The sequence below is a fragment of the Ranitomeya imitator genome, chromosome 5, assembly GCF_032444005.1.
Source record: "Ranitomeya imitator isolate aRanImi1 chromosome 5, aRanImi1.pri, whole genome shotgun sequence".
Classification (NCBI taxonomy): Eukaryota; Metazoa; Chordata; class Amphibia; order Anura; family Dendrobatidae; genus Ranitomeya; species Ranitomeya imitator.
In genome coordinates, this window is record NC_091286.1 from 74,319,527 (window position 1) to 74,340,498 (window position 20,972).

General features: G+C 45.7%; 1 protein-coding gene across 1 annotated transcript in view; it reads right to left on the minus strand.

The window, feature by feature from the left end:
- PLCB1 (phospholipase C beta 1) overlaps positions 1–20,972 on the minus strand; it is an 865,647-nt gene that overhangs the window by 164,028 nt on the left and 680,647 nt on the right. Inside the window, exons 16-18 of the mRNA XM_069768815.1 lie at positions 19,455–19,551; positions 705–789; positions 92–216 (exon numbers count right to left, since the gene is read on the minus strand). Coding sequence (XP_069624916.1) covers positions 92–216; positions 705–789; positions 19,455–19,551 — 307 coding nt within the window. The remainder of the gene's footprint in view (positions 1–91; positions 217–704; positions 790–19,454; positions 19,552–20,972) is intronic.

A 20,972-nucleotide genomic window follows, 5' to 3' on the forward strand; every position in this document is an offset into this window, starting at 1 on the left:
TGTGGATGCCCTGAAAGGATAAATATTGTTTGCCCAAAGCTACACTTGTTCATAAACTAATAAAAGGCATAGTACAAGGCATCGTTCTTACCTATTGTTTGGAAGTTAAGAGCTACCATTTGACAACCAGCGTTCCAGAAGACCTGAGGCATGTAGTTTGATGAATCTACTCTGGTTCCTTTTGGATAAATTCTACTAAGCTGCATTTTGTTATATCTGCAAGTTTCAAGTTAAAGATCTTGAAGAACTGAGACAGAAAAATGGAGAAATTAGATTTTCATCATTGACGTCAAGATTAGTGTTTCCTCTAAGCCAGTCACTCCAGAAAAGAAAGCATTAAAATTACAAACAAAAAGGTCAACAACCCAATATCAAATATACATAACGTACCTATAAATATTCTAAATCATCACTCCAGGATTCTGGAGAAACACAGAAAGGCCTAATGCACATGAGATTGCAGACTTTGTACATGCTTAATGGGGTACTCCCATCTCCAAGATCCTATCCCAATATGTAGTAGGTGTAATAAAATTAATATTAGTCAATACCTCCAATTAGAAATTTACCGGTAGTATACTTTTTCTGTTTTGTTATGTCTCTTTCCTCATGTGCAGGAATTGCAGAACCTTAGGTATCCATGGTTACGACCACTAGCAACTAGCTAACGGTCACTATATCATTATCATTTATGAAAAGGATACTCTACAAATTCTACAGGAGATTTCGTTAGCTGCTCAAGACCCTTGGTTTCCACATAGGAGGACATTTCATAGCTCTTGTTTCTTTCTGCAAGGAAAACACATCAATGGATTATATCACTACGTTATATTATATACAAATATGTATGTACAGTATATAATATTAATATTATTAATAGAAAAGTTTTCAACCTTTAAAGGGAACCTGTCACCCCGAAAATCGCGGGTGAGGTAAGCCCACCGGCATCAGGGGCTTATCTACAGCATTCTGTAATGCTGTAGATAAGCCCCCGAAGTTACCTGAAAGAGGAGAAAAATACGTTATATTATACTCACCCAGGGGCAGTCCCGCTGCTGGTCAGGTCGGATGGGTGTCTCCGGTCCGCTGCGGTGCCTCCCATCTTCATTACAAGACGTCCTCTTCTGATCTTCAGCCACGGCTCCGGCGCAGGCGTACTTGGCTCTGCCCTGTTGAGGGCAGACAAAGTATTGCAGTGCGCAGGCGCCGGGCCTCTGACCTTTCCGGCGCCTGCGCACTGCAGTACTATCCTCTGCCCTCAACAGGGCAGAGCAAAGTACGCCTGCGCCGGAGCCGTGGCTGAAGATCAGAAGAGGACGTCTTGTAATGAAGATGGGAGGCGCCGGAGCGGACCGGAGACACCCATCTGACCTGACCAGCAGCGGGACCGCCCCTGGGTGAGTATAATATAACGTATTTTTCTCCTCTTTCAGGTAACATCGGGGGCTTATCTACAGCATTACAGAATGCTGTAGATAAGCCCCTGATGCCGGTGGGCTTACCTCACCCGCGATTTTCGGGGTGACAGGTTCCCTTTAAATAATTTAAGTAATAATAGTTTAGGTTTGTCTAAGAATTCATACTTCTTATATGCTAAGATTACAGGAAAGTGGATTTTCTCTCTGCTGCTGATTCTCCGGTCAAGGATCCGAGGACCAAGATTTGTTAAAAGTGGTTAATTGTCAACGTGTTTCGAAGACAACTGACTCCTTTCTTCAGGACAATCACACGTACACAGAATAATGAACTTACGTACACTTAAATATATTGAACATTCCAATGAGAACGCTAAAAGAGAGGGAGGTGGAGACATCACATGGAATGTACATCACTTATTTCATAGAAAAAATAAAATTATTTTATGAAATCAAAATTATAACAATAGATTTCTCCTGTTGTCTCCCTATCTAATCATTTTAATGATTGTGGAGAATTATTGCATGAAATTAATAAAAAAAGGCAGAAAAAGGAAAAAAGAAAAATACAGTAGTTTTATTCAACTAAAAATTGAATGGTGAATTCAAACTCCTGTGCACATAGGCAATCTGGGCTACCGCCTGGGGTCTAGGTTCCGGGGGTCCCATTGCCAGATTGCCCTCATTATAATGTTTTGTGAGCTTTTGTGAGTTGTGCCTCAGATGATGCAGAATGGCAGCTCAGCTCCAGGGGAGATCCCATCACATCTGTTGTGCCAGCATGATGACATCATCACCCTAGCATCTTCGCACTGGCCAGACCAGAAGTGAAGCCTCGCTAGTGGAATGGGAGCAAGGTGAGTATATCTGTATGTCTTTTTTTTAATAACGTGTGTATGAGACGTGAAAACTCATAGTGTATACAGGAGGCTATAGAGGGGCCCACACTGTATTCAGGAGGCTATATAGGGGCTCACACTGTATACAGGAGGCTATATAAGGACTCACAATGTATACAGGAGGCTATATGGGGGGGGACTGTATACAAGAGGCTATGTGTGGGTTCATACTATATATAGGAGGCTATATGCGGGCTTGCACTGTATAAAGGAGGCTATATAGGGGCTCACACTGTATATAGCAGGCTATGTGTGGGCTCATACTGTATATAGGGTCTATATGGGGGTTCACGCTGTTACAGGAGGCTATGTGGGGCTCATACTGTATATAGGAGGCTATGTGCGGGCTCATACTATATACAAGGCTATGTGCAGGCTCATACTGTATATATGAGGCTGTGTGGGACTTATACTTTATACAGGAGGCTATGTACGGGCTCATACTGTATATAGGAGACTAAGTGGGAGCTCATATTGTATTTGGAAGGCTATATAGGGGATCACACTATGCAGGAGGCTATATAGGGAATCAAACTATATACAGGAGGCTATGTGCGGGCTCATACTGTATATAGGAGGCTATATGGGGGCTCACACTGTATACAGGAGGCTATATAGGGCTCACACTGTATACAGGAGGCTATAGGAGCACACATTGTATACAGGAGGCTATACAGGGGCTCACACTGTATACAGGAGGCTATAGAGGGGCTCACACTGTATACTGGAGGCTATGTGTGGGCTCATACTGTATATGGGAGGCTAAACGGGGGCTAATACTGTATAGAGGAAGCTATATACGGGCTCACACTGTATATAGGAGGCTATGTGCGGGCTCATACTGAATATAGGAAACTATATGGGAGCTCACTTTATATAGGTGGCTATGTGCGGGCTCATACTGTATATAGGAGGCTATGTGTGGGCTCATCTATAATATAACGCTGGGAGCGTCACTCTGTCCGTCCCCTTTATAGACTGCGCAAACACCTGCGCAGTCTGGACCCCACAGAGTGACGCAGCCCAGGAGATCGCGGAATGCGTAAGCACTGAACGCATACCGCAATCTCCGACGGAGAAGCAGGGACGTGCCAGGAGGGTGAAAATGCTCCACCGCTGCTCGCCGCTCTGTCTTCCGCATCCTCTGTCTGTGATGTTCAGGGCAGAGGGCGCGATGACGTGGTTAGTGCGCGCACTCTGACTGAACAGTCACAGCCAGAGGACCCGGAAGACGGAGCAGCTCACAGCGGTGGAACGGGGACAGGTGAATATAGCAAGTACCGGGGGCCTTAGCCAGCGGCGACTCCGGCACCTCACCCCCATAGCGCGCCGGTGTCCCCGGCTGCTCAGGCCCCCGGCAGTCGGTGCCCAGCGACGATAAGTGAGTATGTCATTTTTTTTTTAATCGCAGCAGCATACGGGGCATATTATACTATGGAGCATCTTATAGGGGCCATCAACCTTTGTGGAGCAGTGTATGGATTATATTATGCTATGGAGCATCTTATGGGGGCCATCAACCTTTATGGAGCAGCGTACGGGGCATATGGATGGGAGCAGCACATGACAGGATGAGGGAGCAGCACACTACAGAATGGTGCGCAGGATGGGAGCAGCACATTACAGAATGGGGGCGCAGGATGGGAGCAGCACATTACAGGATGGGGGCGCAGGATGAGAGCAGCACATTACAGAATGGGGCGCAGGATGTGAGCAACACATTAAAGAATGGGGGCTCAGGATGGGAGCAGCACATTACAGAATGGGGGTGCAGGATGGGAGCAGCACATTACAGAATGGGGATGCAGGATATGAGCAGCACATTACAGAATGGGGTGCAGGATAGGAGCAGCACATTAGAGAATGGGGGCGCAGGATGAGAGCAGCACATAAGATGGGAGCACAGGATGGGAGCAGCACATGACAGGATGGGGTGCAGGAAGGAATCAGCACATGGCAGGATGGGAGCAGCATATGACAGGATGGGGACGCAGGATGGGAGCAGCACATGACAGGATGGGGGTGCAGGATGGGAGCAACACATGACAGGATGGGGCGCAGGATAGGAGCAGCACATGACAGGATGGGGGTGCAGGATAGGAGCAGCACATGACAGGATGGGGGTGCAGGATGGGAGCAGCACATGACAGGATGGGGGCGCAGGATGGGAGCAGCACATGACCGGATGGGGGCGCAGGATGGAAGCAACACAACAGGATGGGGGCACAGGATGGGAATAGCACATGACAGGATGGGGCGCAGGATAGGAGCAGCACATTACAGAATGGGGGTGCAGGATGGGAGCTGCACATGACAGAACGGGGGCGCAGGATGGCCGAGCACATGACAAGATGAGGGCTCAGGAAGAGAGTAGACATGACAGGATGGGGACGCAGGATGGGAGCAGCACATGACAGGATGGGGGTGCAGGATGGGAGCAACACATGACAGGATGGGGCGCAGGATAGGAGCAGCACATGACAGGATGGGGGTGCAGGATAGGAACAGCACATGACAGGATGGGGGTGCAGGATGGGAGCAGCACATGACAGGATGGGGGCGCAGGATGGGAGCAGCACATGACCGGATGGGGGCGCAGGATGGAAGCAACACAACAGGATGGGGGCAGAGGATGGGAGCAGCACATGACAGGATGGGGCGCAGGATAGGAGCAGCACATTACAGAATGGGGGTGCAGGATGTGAGCAGCACATGAGATGGGAGCGCAGGATGGGAGCAGCACATGACAGGATGGGGTGCAGGAAGGAATCAGCACATGGCAGGATGGGAGCAGCATATGACAGGATGGGGACTCAGGATGGGAGCAGCACATGACAGGATGGGGGTGCAGGATGGGAGCAACACATGACAGGATGGGGCGCAGGATAGGAGCAGCACATGACAGGATGGGGGTGCAGGATAGGAGCAGCACATGACAGGATGGGGGCGCAGGATGGGAGCAGCACATGACCGAAAGGGGGCGCAGGATGGAAGCAGCACAACAGGATGGGGGCACAGGATGGGAGCAGCACATGACAGGATGAGACGCAGGATGGGAGCACCACATGACAGGATGGGGCGCAGGATGGGAGCACCAGATGACAGGATGGGGCGAAGGATGGGAGCACCACATGACAGGATTGGGGCGCAGGATCGGAGCAGCACATGACAGAACAGGGGCGCAGGATGGGAGCTGCACATGACAGAACGGGGGTGCAGGATGGCCGAGCACATGACAAGATGAGGGCTCAGGAAGAGAGTAGAACATGACAGGATGGGGGCGTAGGATGGGAGCAGCACATGACAGTATGGGAGCAGCACATACCAGAATGAGGGTGCAGGATGGGGGCTGCACATGACAGGATGGGGGCACAAGATGTAGCGTCACATGACAAGATTAGGGCGCAGGATGGAAGCAGAACATACCAGGATGGAGACCATATACCAATATAAATGCTCGCCACCCGGGCGTAGAACTGGTTCAATAGCTAGTACTATATATTGGAGACTATATGGGGGCTGTGTGGAGACTGGTATGTAGGGGGCTATGTGGGGGCATATTGCCTAGGCCTGTGATCTGTTAACCTCATTGCAGTGCTCTCCTTTTCTTGTCCTGATTGAAGGAATTCCCTGCTGAAACCCTGAATGACCAAAAGATGGGGGAAACGCGTGGGAAGACGGTGCCATAAAGCTAAGTACACAAGTCTTCAGACCATATAGGGTATATACAGGGCCAGACTGGCCATCGGGGCACTTCTGGCAAATGCCAGAATGGGGTGCAGGATAGGAGCAGCACATTAGAGAATGGGGGCGCAGGATGAGAGCAGCACATAAGATGGGAGCGCAGGATGGGAGCAGCACATGACAGGATGGGGTGCAGGAAGGAATCAGCACATGGCAGGATGGGAGCAGCATATGACAGGATGGGGACGCAGGATGGGAGCAGCACATGACAGGATGGGGGTGCAGGATGGGAGCAACACATGACAGGATGGGGCGCAGGATAGGAGCAGCACATGACAGGATGGGGGTGCAGGATAGGAGCAGCACATGACAGGATGGGGGTGCAGGATGGGAGCAGCACATGACAGGATGGGGGCGCAGGATGGGAGCAGCACATGACCGGATGGGGGCGCAGGATGGAAGCAACACAACAGGATGGGGGCAGCACATGACAGGATGGGGCGCAGGATAGGAGCAGCACATTACAGAATGGGGGTGCAGGATGTGAGCAGCACATTACAGAATGGGGTGCAGGATAGGAGCAGCACATTAGAGAATGGGGGCGCAGGATGAGAGCAGCACATGAGATGGGAGCGCAGGATGGGAGCAGCACATGACAGGATGGGAGCAGCATATGACAGGATGGGGACTCAGGATGGGAGCAGCACATGACAGGATGGGGGTGCAGGATGGGAGCAACACATGACAGGATGGGGCGCAGGATAGGAGCAGCACATGACAGGATGGAAGTGCAGGATAGGAGCAGCACATGACAGGATGGGGGCGCAGGATGGGAGCAGCACATGACCGGAAGGGGGCGCAGGATGGAAGCAGCACAACAGGATGGGGGCACAGGATGGGAGCAGCACATGACAGGATGAGGCGCAGGATGGGAGCACCACATGACAGGATGGGGCGCAGGATGGGAGCACCACATGACAGGATGGGGCGAAGGATGGGAGCACCACATGACAGGATTGGGGCGCAGGATCGGAGCAGCACATGACAGAACAGGGGCGCAGGATGGGAGCTGCACATGACAGAACGGGGGTGCAGGATGGCCGAGCACATGACAAGATGAGGGCTCAGGAAGAGAGTAGCACATGACAGGATGGGGGCGTAGGATGGGAGCAGCACATGACAGTATGGGAGCAGCACATACCAGAATGAGGGTGCAGGATGGGGGCTGCACATGACAGGATGGGGGCACAAGATGTAGCGGCACATGACAAGATTAGGGCGCAGGATGGAAGCAGAACATACCAGGATGGAGACCATATACCAATATAAATGCTCGCCAACCGGGCGTAGAACTGGTTCAATAGCTAGTACTATATATTGGAGACTATATGGGGGCTGTGTGGAGACTGGTATGTAGGGGGCTATGTGGGGGCATATTGCCTAGGCCTGTGATCTGTTAACCTCATTGCAGTGCTCTCTTTTTCTTGTCCTGATTGAAGGAATTCCCTGCTGAAACCCTGAATGACCAAAAGATGGGGGAAACGCGTGGGAAGACGGTGCCATAAAGCTAAGTACACAAGTCTTCAGACCATATAGGGTATATACAGGGCCGGACTGGCCATCGGGGCACTTCTGGCAAATGCCAGAAGGGCCGGTGGCAGTAGTGGGTCGCTTGCCAGGGCCGTGTCCCCCCCAGCGCCGACTCACTCTCCCGCCAGCGCCGCCTCATTCAACTATACCGGCAAGAGGCTGGTACAGTTGAATGTAATCATGGAGGAGAGAGCGTCCACTGTCGCTCCCTCTCCCATCATTCCCCGCTCTGCCTCTGACACTGCGGGTGCGTACCTGCTGTGTGCCGGGAGGGCAGACTGCAGCTGCTGAGACCGGAGCCAGGAGCAGCGCAGGGCACAAGGAGAGGTGAGGAGAGTGTTTTTTTTTTTTTTTTTTAAATATATCAATGAGTGATAACTGGATTGTGGGGCTATTGGGGTGCTGTATTACATTCTATGGGGGCTGTGCTGTATTACATTCTATGGGGGGATTTATTACATTCTATGGGGGGGCTGGCTGCATTACATTCTATGGGGGGCTGGCTGCATTACATTCTATGAGGGCTGGCTGCATTACATTCTATGGGGGCTGGCTGCATTACATTCTATGGGGGCTGGCTACATTACATTCTATGGGGGCTGTGCTGTATTACAGTCTATGGGGGCTGGCTGCATTACATTCTATGGGGGGCTGTATTACATTCTATGAGGGCTGTGCTGTATTACATTCTATGGGGGCTGTATTACAATCTATGGGGGGCTGTATTACATTCTATGGGGGGGCTGTATTACATTATATGGGGGCTGTATTACTTTCTATGGGGGGCTGTATTACATTCTATGGGGGCTACATTATATTCTATGGGGGGCTGTATTATATTCTATGGGGAGCTGCATTATACTATATGAGGAGGGCTGCATTGTATTCTATGGAGGGGCTACATTATATTGTGTGGGGGCTGCATTATGCTCTATGAGGGGGCTACCTTACATTATATATGCAGGGTCTGCATTATACTATGTGAGGGGGCTGAACTATATACTCTGGGGGGGTTACATTATACTCAGGGGGCTACAATTTAATCTGTGGGGTGGCTGCATTATACTCTGGAGTGGCATCATTATACTATATGTAGGCTGCATCATATTGTATTGAGGACTATGGGGAATACATTATACTATATGAAGAACTATGGGGAGCATTATACTATGGGAAGTGAATCGTACTACATGGATGACAATGGCGGGGCATTATACTATATGGAGCACTATGAGGAATGTATTATACTATTTAGAGGACTGAAGAGTGTATTATACTATATGGAGGAATTGCAGTGTATTTTAATAAATGGAGGAGAACTGAGGAGTGTATTATACTACATGAAGGACTATGGGGAGTATATTATAGTATACTCTTCATAGTATAATATCTTTGTAACCTACAAGTGTACAAAGATATTATACAGTCACCATGTGACAAGTGGGCCTGTGTAACTTCAAATGCCAGGGCTGATATACCCAGGGCCGGACTGGGACTTAAATTCAGCCCTGGCATTTGAAGTTACACAGGCCCACTTGTCACATGGTGACTGTATAATATCTTTGTACACTTGTAGGTTACAAGAAGTGAGGGGAGTGTAACATGACTATCTACTATATAATTGTCTACGGGTCACTTCCATCTGTCTGTCTGTCTTTCTGTCTGTCATGGATATTCATTGGTCGCGGCCTCTGTCTGTCATGGAAATCCAAGTCGCTGATTGGTCGTGGCAAAACGCCCACGACCAATCAGCGACGGCCATAGTCTGGCAGCAAAATGGCCGCTGCTTTACTGCCCTGCAGTCAGCGCTGAGCGCTCACACAGGGTTAATGCCAGTGTTAACGGACCGCGGTGTAACGCACTCCATTAACGCTGCTATAAACCCTGTGTGACCAACTTTTTACTATTGATGCTGCATATGCAGCATCAATAGTAAAAAGATCTAATGTTACAAATAATAATAATAAAAAAAAAAAAGGTTATTCTCACCCTCCGACGTCGCGCTGTCCTCGGCAGTGCAAGCAGCAGGTTCCGGTGCCAAGGAAGCTATGCGAGAAGGACCTAACATGACGTCACGACGTCATATATATACTAAATGGTGGTCCGATTCTAACGCATCGTGTATTCTAGAATATTGTATCATGTAGCCCCTCAGGAAAATTAATCGTCCACCACTGCTCTATTTTGCATAGCGCTATGTTATTTATAGTGCAGTACATAAGGGAAATATATTTCCCGTGCACAGATGTGCCCCAGAGCACCTCACATGACCCATCACATGATCTATGGTCATCAAGTGACATGTATCATTTTAAACAGTATAACTGCGCCCACCTGACACTGTCTGTAGGTTACTGTGCACAATCCTGCTGACAGGTTCCCTTTAATATTCAAAAGGGTGCTGGTAGAAAACAATTTAAAGGGGTCGTCCTGTATCAAAGATCAATCCACCAAAGATTAAGGAGGTTGAGTAAGAGCACAGGGTTCTTTCTTCGTTCCGAAATCTTTGGTGTAATATTCTTTAAAGCAGGACAACCTATTTAAATGAATCTCAGATACAACTTTATAATACTCATCTGTGTTTATCAGTGACCGCCGCCTTCAGTCATTAATCAGGACTGATCTATGTTGACATTACTATTCATATAATTTATCTTTATAGGATTATCACATTATCCTCTCAGAGTACAATTCTGCATTGCGCTGACATTGTAGGACATTTAAGGCAAGAACAGACATCTCAGAGGATTAATCTTACAGAACTCACATTGAATACTATATTAGTATTAGCCAGCCCAATGTTTGTGTTACCACTGACAGGTTCTAGGCTTAGTTCCTTCACCACTTACTGTCACTGTTTTTCACAGCAATAATAAGAGAATAGAGTCCTCTGAAAGCCGGAGGAGTGACTGCTCCAGTAAGGAGGGAAATAGGAGAGCAGGGCAGGCCAGACAGGTAGTGGGCGATTCAATTATTAGGGAAACAGATAGGGCAATCTGTCACAAAGACAGGGATCGTCGAACGGTGTGCTGCCTACCTGGCGCTCGAGTCCGACACATCGCTGATCAGGTGGACAGATTATTGGGAGGGGCTGGTGAGGACCCAGCGGTCATGGTGCACATTGGCACTAATGACAAAGTTAGAGGTAGGTGGAAGGTCCTTAAAGATGATTTCAGGGAATTAGGCTGCAAGCTGAAAGCAAGGACCTCCAACGTGGTATTTTCCGAAATACTGCCGGTACCACGTGCCACGCCAGAGAGGCAACGGGAGATTAGGGAGGTTAATAAGTGGCTCAAGAATTGGTGTAGGAAAGAGGGGTTTGGGTTCCTGCAGAACTGGGCCGACTTCTCAGTTGGCTACAGGCTCTACGCTAGGGACGGGCTGCACCTCAATGGGGAGGGTGCAGCTGTGCTGGGGGAGAGAATGGCTAGAAGGTTGGAGGAGTGTTTAAACTAGGAATTGGGGGGGAGGGTATTCATTTTATAGGAGGGGAAGATAGTGCAGACAGAGACCTGGGCACAAATAAGGAAGTTGGGGGTGGCGGTGGCATGGGGGGTGGGGTCAGAACAGTTAATAATTTAAGAAATAGAAGTACAGAGAGGAACATAAAGTGCATGTATACTAATGCCAGAAGCCTCGCCAACAAAATGGACGAATTAGAACTAATGTTGTTGGAGCATAATTATGACATGGTGGGGATATCTGAAACGTGGCTGGATGAGAGCCATGACTGGGCTGTTAACTTGCAGGGCTATAGCCTGTTCAGAAATGACCGTACAGATAAGCGAGGGGGAGGGGTGTGTCTATATGTAAAATCATCCTTAAAACCCATCCTGCGCGATAATATAGGTGAATTTAATGAAAATGTAGAATCCCTGTGGGTGGAGATAAGGGGAGGGGGAAAAAATAATAAATTACTGATAGTTTGTTATAAATCTCCAAAAGTAATGGAAGCAATGGAGAATATCCTCGTAAAGCAAATAGATGAAGCTGCGACTCAAGGAGAAGTCATTATTATGGGGGACTTCAACTACCCTGAAATAGATTGGGGAACAGAAACCTGCATTTCCAGCAAAGGTAATCGGTTTTTGACAATTATGAGAGACAATTACCTTTCACAACTGGTTCAGGACCCAACAAGAAGGGGGGCACTGCTAGACCTAATATTAACCAACAGGCCAGACCGCATATCAAATATAAGGGTTGGGGGTCACTTGGGAAATAGCGATCACAAAATAATAAGTTTTCATGTATCCTTTAAAAAGATGTGTAGTAGAGGGGTTACAAGGACACTAAACTTCAGGAGGGCAAATTTCCAACGGATGAGAGAGGATCTTGGTGCAATTAACTGGGAATATATCCTGAGACACAAAAATACACAAAGAAAATGGGAGACGTTTATTAGCATCCTGGATAGGACCTGTGCACAGTATATACCGTATGGGAATAAACATACTAGAAATAGGAGGAAACCAATATGGCTAAATAGAGCTGTAAGGGGCGCAATAAGTGACAAAAAGAAAGCATTTAGAGAATTAAAGGAAGTAGGTAGTGAGGAGGCATTAAATAAATACAGAAAATTAAATAAATTCTGTAAAAAGCAAATCAAGGCAGCAAAGATTGAGGCAGAGAGACTCATTGCCAGAGAGAGTAAAAATAATCCTAAAATATTCTTTAACTACATAAATAGTAAGAAACTAAAAAATGATAGTGTTGGCCCCCTTAAAAATAGTCTGGGTGAGATGGTGGATGAGGATGAGGAAAAAGCCAATATGCTAAATGACTTTTTTTCATCAGTATTTACACAAGAAAATCCCATGGCAGACAAAATGTCTAGTGATAAACATTCCCAATTAAATGTCACCTGCTTAACCCAGCAGGAAGTGCGGCGGCGTCTAAAAATCACTAAAATTGACAAATCTCCGGGCCCGGATGGGATACACCCTCGAGTACTGCAGGAATTAAGTACAGTCATTGATAGACCATTATTTTTAATCTTTAAAGACTCCATAATAACAGGGTCTGTGCCGCAGGACTGGCGTATAGCAAATGTGGTGCCAATATTCAAAAAGGGAACAAAAACTGATCTCGGAAATTATAGGCCAGTAAGCTTAACCTCTACTGTGGGTAAAATCCTGGAGGGCATTCTAAGGGATGCTATACTGGAGTATCTGAAGAGGAATAACCTCATGACCCAGTATCAGCACGGGTTTACTAGGGACCGTTCATGTCAGACTAATTTGATCAGTTTCTATGAAGAGGTAAGTTCCGGATTGGACCAAGGGAACCCAGTGGATGTAGTGTATATGGACTTTTCAAAAGCTTTTGATACGGTGCCACACAAAAGGTTGATACATAAAATGAGAATAATGGGGATAGGGGAAAATATGTGCAAGTGGGTTGAGAGCTGGCTCAGGGATAGGAAACAAAGGGTGGTTATTAATGGAGCACACTCGGACTGGGTAGCGGTTAGCAGTGGGGTACCACAGGGGTCAGTATTGGGCCCTCTTCTTTTTAACATATTTATTAATGACCTTGTAGGGGGCATTCAGAGTAGAATTTCAATATTTGCAGATGACACTAAACTCTGCAGGGTAATCAATACAGAGGAGGACAATTTTATATTACAGGATGATTTATGTAAACTAGAAGCTTGGGCTGATAAATGGCAAATGAGCTTTAATGGGGATAAATGTAAGGTCATGCACTTGGGTAGAAGTAATAAGATGTATAATTATGTGCTTAATTCTAATACTCTGGGCAAAACCGTCAATGAAAAAGACCTGGGTGTATGGGTGGATGACAAACTTAAATTCAGTGGCCAGTGTCAGGCAGCGGCTGCAAAGGCAAATAAAATAATGGGATGCATTAAAAGAGGCATAGATGCTCATGAGGAGAACATAATTTTACCTCTATACAAGTCACTAGTTCGACCACACTTAGAATACTGTGCACAGTTCTGGTCTCCGGTGTTTAAGAAAGACATAGCTGAACTGGAGCGGGTGCAGAGAAGAGCGACCAAGGTTATTAGAGGACTGGGGGGGTCTGCAATACCAAGATAGGTTATTACACTTGGGGCTATTTAGTTTGGAAAAGCGAAGACTAAGGGGTGATCTTATTTTAATGTATAAATATATGAGGGTACAGTACAAAGACCTTTCTGATGATCTTTTTAATCATAGACCTGAAACAGGGACAAGGGGGCATCCTCTGCGGTTGGAGGAAAAAGGTTTAAGCATAATAACAGACGCGGATTCTTTACTGTAAGAGCAGTGAGACTATGGAACTCTCTGCCGTATGATGTTGTAATGAGTGATTCATTACTTAAATTTAAGAGGGGACTGGATACCTTTCTGGAAAAGTATAATGTTACAGGGTATATACACTAGATTCCTTGATAGGGCGTTGATCCAGGGAACTAGTCTGATTGCCGTATGTGGAGTCGGGAAGGAATTTTTTTTCCCCAATGTGGAGCTTACTCTTTGCCACATGGGTTTTTTTTGCCTTCCTCTGGATCAACATGTTAGGGCATGTTAGGTTAGGCTATGGGTTGAACTAGATGGACATATAGTCTTCCTTCAACCTTAATAACTATGTAACTATGAAAACAACTCTCTGTATTGCTGATTGCTGATAAAGAAACACACAGAACCGACCCCCGCCATGCACATGTCCGCTTGTCTCTGGTGCTGTTTGATTCAACTGTGCCGCTATGTGCAGAATTATTAGGCAAGTGAGCATTTTAACCAAATCATCATTTTTATGCAGATTTTCCAAATCTATTGGATGAAACAGATCAGCAGATGTGTATTTGTGTAATGCAGGAGGGAGAGACCTAAGAATACAACACCCTTTATCAAAATGTGCGGAAACATTAGCAGCTTGTTTCCCTCAAGAAAAATGGACCAAAAAAAGATTTAATGGACTTTGAAAAGTCAAAAATTGTTAAAAGTCTTATAGAAAGATGCTCTTTGACACTCTTGAATTTGCTAAGTTATTGAGACATGATCACAGAACCATAAAAAGTTTATTGCAAGAAGAAAAACCATGTTGAGAAAAAAAGATGCACATTAACTGGCAAAGATCTAAGAAGAATCAAACGTGAAGTGACCTAGAAGCCATTATCCTACAGTACTGTTGTATGAGGGTGGACCATAGAGGACAAGATTCCCCAGCACTAAGCAGCATTTACGTCCGAAGGCTGCCACCTGTTGTCTAAGCAGAACCCTGCGGAACCAACAGGAAGAGGAAGAGTTTCAGGAAAGAAGAGTTTAGTGGAGACACCAAGTCCGGCAACCTGTGTGACTCAGTTCCTCAATATAAGAAGTCGGAGCTGCAAGGCGGGAAGGGATTTGGCACCAACCAGTTAAACAAGCAGGACGTGTGCAGAGAGGTACACAGAGGCCAAGGCACCGGAGTCAACCAGTGGGCCTGAATCAGTGAGTTGCTGCGTAGCTGTAGACTGGTACCAGATGATGCCAGTCGAGATCTGTGGACCAGACAATGCTGGTCAAGAACTGAAGCCCAGACCTGCACCCATCAAGGCCTGCATAGCAGACTACATCAGCCAAGACCTATATCAGCCAAGACCTGGAACCCAGTCCTCATCCTTCCAGGCCCAAAAAAGACTGTCGCAGGTCAAGTACCCAAGACTCAGTGAGGATCCCAATCTGGAGGTGGGTTTCCGCAGCAGTGAACCAGAGATGTGAGTGAGCCAGGCTGTCACTTTCAGCACTAATGTACAGGGCTCAGTCCGGGGTAGTGCAGCAGATGGGATTGGGACCGGCCAGTGTAAAAAAACTCAGAGCACTGATTGATTTTAAATCAGAAGGATTTGTGGCCTAGCGGGAAGAACCATAGAGCTCTGCTAGGGCCTGTATCACTAAGGGAAACATTGTTCTAACACTCGCAAGATTTTGAATAAGAGATTAGTCAGATAGAATATGGAATTCACTATAAGAGTTCTTGTGTGCTTGTTAACGACATTGTATATTGTAACTGAATTAATGTAAACATTTTGCTCACATACTATTCCCCTGCCATCCCTGTACATGTATTAGTGAAATAAACAGTTTAGTTGCTGCTTCAGCCTTGTCTTTCTCTGCATGTTGCATCCCAGGACCGGTTTACACTGTCATATTGCAGAACTGCAATCTCCATGGAGTACAAGGTGTTCAGTGCTCAGAGACATGGCCAAAGGAAGGAAGGCGGAAACCCAACTACCACTGAACAAGACACAGTTGAAACATCAATACTAGGCCAAAAAAATATCTGGAAGACAGTTTTAAAAAAAATGGGAGTGACTCTTGATGGTGAGATGGACCAGTTGGATGGTAACAGACACGGACCTCCACTTTAACTCAGACACCAGCAAAGTGGTTTGGGGTAATGCTATGGGCTGGTATTATTAGAGATAAGCTATTTGGACCTTTTCGGGTTGAAGATTGACTTAACATCATTTCCCAAACCTACTGCTAGTTTTTAGAAGACACTTTCTATAATAAGTGATACAGGTAAAAGTCTGCATCTTTTAACAAAATCATGATTTTATGCAGGACAATGCTCCATCCAATGTATCAAAGTCTCCAGTGTTTGGCTCCAGTAAAGGCCTCAAAGATGAAAGAATAATGAGTTGGCCTCTTCCTCACCTGATCCAAACCCTATTGTGAACTTGTTGGCCCTTCTTAAATGGGAGATTTACGGTGAAGGAAAACACTCATCTCTCTGAGCAGTGTCTGAGAGGCTGTGGTTGATGCTCCCAAAAAGGTGACTGCCAACAGAGTAAGAATCTGACAGACATTATGGGTGGAAGGCTTATGACTGTTGTTAAAAAGAAGGGCGGCTATATAGGTCACTGATATTTTTAAAAAAATATATTATATATTTTTCTACATGTTGTGCTGCTTGATTATTATTCTATTAAACTTTTGGATTGCTCGACAACCCCAAAGGGTTAAAATCACTTCCCTAATACTGTGAAGGTCCCACCAAAACAGCTCTGACCCATCATGACATGGACTCCACAAGATCTCTCAAGATATCCTATGGTAATCCACACCAAGACATTAGCAGCAGACCATGGCAGTCCTCTTAGTTGTTGTCAGGTGCAGCTATCATGGGTTGGAATTATTTTTCATCACATCCTTCAGATGCTCGAAAAGATTGAGATTTGGGGACTTTGGAGTCCAAGTCATCAACTTATTCTATTTTTCATGTTCTTTAACCATTACTGGACATGGTTTGCATTGTGGTTGTGTCACGCACAGTGTAGGACGGCCTAAGTGCAACACAAAGGGATAAGGGAAGGGGAACCAAACACTAGGGAAGGGGGAAGTGGAGACCCCTAGACTGATCTTACATCACCCTGTCTGTCCTGCCATCCCTATATAGGTTCCGCACCGGATACCTAGTCCCTGTGTGACCCTGGCACTAAGACCTGCAACAGAAAAGAAAAGGATGAACACTAGTGAATCCCACTAACACTAAAGACAGTAAGGATAAAGCTTGAGTAGACAAATAGAGAAACGCCGACGCCCTCCAAACTCCAAGAGGACACTAGGAGACTTTTACAGCTCCAAGCTGCAACAGAAAAGTGGAAATAACACCCACACCACCCAACAGGAAGTAGGGAGTTATAAACACCCAGGCCCAGGTGTGGTCATTAGCAGCGGGGGAGGTGGCCACTAGTCTGCAAAGCAAACCAACGAGATCTTCTGCAGACAGATGCAGTGCAACAGTCTGCAGCCTCTGACACATTCGTGACAGGTAGGGCACATCATCCTGTTGAACGAGACCGCTGATATTGGGGAATACCGCTGCCATAAAGTCTGCATAAAGTCAGTCTGCAGCTATGTTTAGTTAGTTGCTACTTCTATAAGAATGCCAGAACCAAAAGTTTACTAGCAGAACAGTGTTCACAGCGTGACACTGCCCCATGGTGCCATTTCTTCCTCAGCTAAATGCTGTACACACTTGCTGTCTACATGGAGTATTAGAAAATATGATTCCTCAGGCCAAGCCACCTTCTTCTATTGTTTCATGGTCTTGTTCTGAAGACCACATGAATTTGTAGATGCTTTCAGTGATGGACAGCGGTCAGCAAGGGAATTTGATCTACAGCTACACCACCACAAGCGCCAATGCACTCTGTTCTCCAACTCTCTATCATGAACAGCAGTAGAGTTTTGAGCAATTACTGCTACACTTGCTCTTCTATGGGATCTGACCCGATAGGATTGAATTTTTTTCTTATGCACATCAATTAGCCTGGGGATCCTAGAACCCCGTTACTGGTTGTCTTTCCTTTAAAAACACCAATTTTAAGGCTATGTGCACACGTAGCGGATTTGGCTGCGGATCCGCAGCAGACTTGACACTGCGGATTTGCAGCAGTTTTCCATGCGTTGTACAGTACCATGTAAACCTATGAAAAACCAAATCTGCAGTGCACATGCTGTGGAAAATTCCGCGCGGAAAAGCTGGAGTTTATTTTCCGCAGCATGTCAATAGTTTGTGCGGATTCCGCAGCGTTTTACACCTGTTCCATAATTGGAATAAGCAGGTGTAAAAACCCAGATGAATTCTGCACAAAAACCACAGTAAATCCGCGGTAAATCTGCAGGTAAAAAGCAGGACGTTTTACCTGCGGATTTTTCAGAATCCGCACTGAAAAATCCGCAATGGAATCCGCAACGTGTGCACATACACTAAGAACTGACTGTTTACTTACTGCCTAAAATATACTACCCCTTCACAGGTACCATTTTCACAATGGACCTTCATTAAAATCAATTCTGCATGTTTCAGACTTTTTCTTTACATAAGAAAAGTTCCACAAAGTCATGTATATTCCAATGTATATAGCACAGTGTTACGACTTATTGTTGTAACACTTCACAGTATATCACATATTAACAGAGTTATGGAACCCTTTAAAGGGACACTGTCACCTGAATTTGGAGGGAACAATCTTCAGCCATGGAGGCGGGGTTTTGGGGTGTTTGATTCACCCTTTCCTTACCCGCTGGCTGCATGCTGGCTGCAATATTGGATTGAAGTTCATTCTCTGTCCTCCGTAGTACATGCCTGCACAATTGCCTTGCAGCCAGCATGCAGCCAGCGGGTAAGGAAAGGGTGAATCAAAATCCCCAAAACCCCGCCTCCATGGCTGAAGATTGTTCCCTCCAAATTCAGGTGACAGTGTCCCTTTAAATGGGTTCCAGGACTTCGATATTGACAGCCTTTGACATAGAAGTGAATGGGAGTTGAGTAACTTTTTTGTTACTGTGCCAAAGAACGGTTACCATGGAGATGTGATATTCCTGCTCCATATATTGTTTTCTTCTTACTAATTCTGACATTGATGATGTGCCTAAGAGTAGACCATCTATATCAAAGTACTGGACAAACCTTTTTAATTTAAAATCAAAGAAAATGGTAAATTATCTAAAATGCAAAATACAGGTTCTCAGATGGCGCTAACATTGGCTGCACTACTTGATTGCGTTTTCCATATTTCTCCCTAGAAAACGTCTTATGGTCACCAATATTGGTAGAGGTGGTAATGTGTGAATCAGCCTTAATTCTCAGCTTATGTTTTCTCTATGTTGCAAGGTCTTGTCCATTGGCCCAGTAATTGGGCACATAGTCCTGCGAGCCTCATTCTTCCCAGACATAAACAGTATGACAGTAACATAAAACATTCCCATTATCATGTACAGATGAAACTTCCAGAATTAACGCTGGATTTGTCCTAGGAGTGAGTAAAGTGTAATAAATGTGTTCTGCTGGGATTTGTAAGAATTCAACCCCAGTCCCTGAGTGAGCGGTCCTCAGCAGTGATCAGCCATCACAAAGTGTCACTTACTTTTAGAAGTCTCAAAAGACTCAAACTTCACAGGCTGAATGTAATTCACCAGGTTAGACATTTCCTCTGTGGCACTGGCTTCATTTCCAGCTGTGCCCTACAATTGCAAAGAACAAATGATGTGTCAAAAAGAAACCTATCTGCTCGTAAAAACATGTATCTGACCTGTAAGGGTATGTGCACACGTCAGGATTTTTAGCGGGTTTTTTTGCGGAATTTCGCCATAAAAACGCTATAAATCCGGTAAAAAAACACTAACATTATGCATCCTATCTTTTAGAATGCATTCCACATTTTTTGTGCAGATGTTAGCGTTTTTTTCCGCAAAAAAAACGCATACCGCAAAAAATCCGGACATGCTCTATCTTTTCCCGGATTTTTTGCGGATTTCCTATCAAAAAGGTCATTCCAGAAAAAAAAAAATCCCCAAAAAATCCGCGCAAAAAAAGCGCAAATTCCGCAAGAAATCCGCGCAAAAAAAGCACGCGGATTTCTGGCAGAATTCTCAGGATTTTGTCAGGAAAAAATCCTGACGTGTGCACATACCCTCACTGTTCAAATAGTAGAGAAAAAAAGAGGGACGAGGGAAGAAAACTAGAAAGGAGGCACGAAAAGAGGAAGGTAGGAAAGGATGAAAGGACACGAAAAAAGAGGCAGCAAAGGAAGGTATGTAGAAGTAGAGAAAAAACGGGGGACTGGAAAGAGAGAAGGGAGCAGAGTGGAAGGAGGGAAGTAAGGAGAGAAGGATGAAAGGGGTAAGGAAGTAATGTTGGTGAAAAAGTAAGAATGAGAAGTATGAAGGAGGGATAAGGTGACTGAAGGAAAGAAAGCTAGGAAAGGAACAAAGAAGAAGAATAAGGAAATACGTTGGAAAAAAAGAGGTATAGAAGGAAGATAGGTTGAAGTATATTAGGACTTAAGGTAGAAAAAGAAGAAAAGAAGTATGGAAAGACAGTAAATGGGGCAAGAAATGAAGAGAGGAAGGAAGGACGGAAGGAAGGAAGGAAGGGAGAGAAGGTGAGAGGAAAGGTGGGATAAGAGAAGGAAGCAATGTAAGAAAAGATGAAGGAAAGAAAGGGGGGAGAGTAGAAAGGAACAGTGAGAAAAAAGTAGAATAAGCAATGAAGAAAGGATGGATAGATACTGTAGATAAAAGGAAAGAAGGAAGAGGAGAGGGAGGGAAGAGGCTGGAAATGGTGAATGAAGCAAGGAAGAAAAGATGAGAGTAAGAAAAGAAGGTAGGTGGAAGTTGGAAAAGAAGTAGGAGATCAAAGAATGGAATCAGTGAAGGAGGGAAAGTATTTAGTACCACAATAAAAAGAAGAGAATCATAAGAAGGAAAAGCACAAAGAAAAGGGTTAAAAAAGGAAGGGAAGGTTCATGAAAGTAAGAAAGGATGGAAAAAGTGTGAGGAAAAATTAGGAAGAGAGAAGAAAGGTAGAAATGGGAGAAATAAAAAACTAATAAAGGAGGGAAAAGAAAGGAAAGATAGGTGTCTGCAGAGAAGGAGGTTAAATA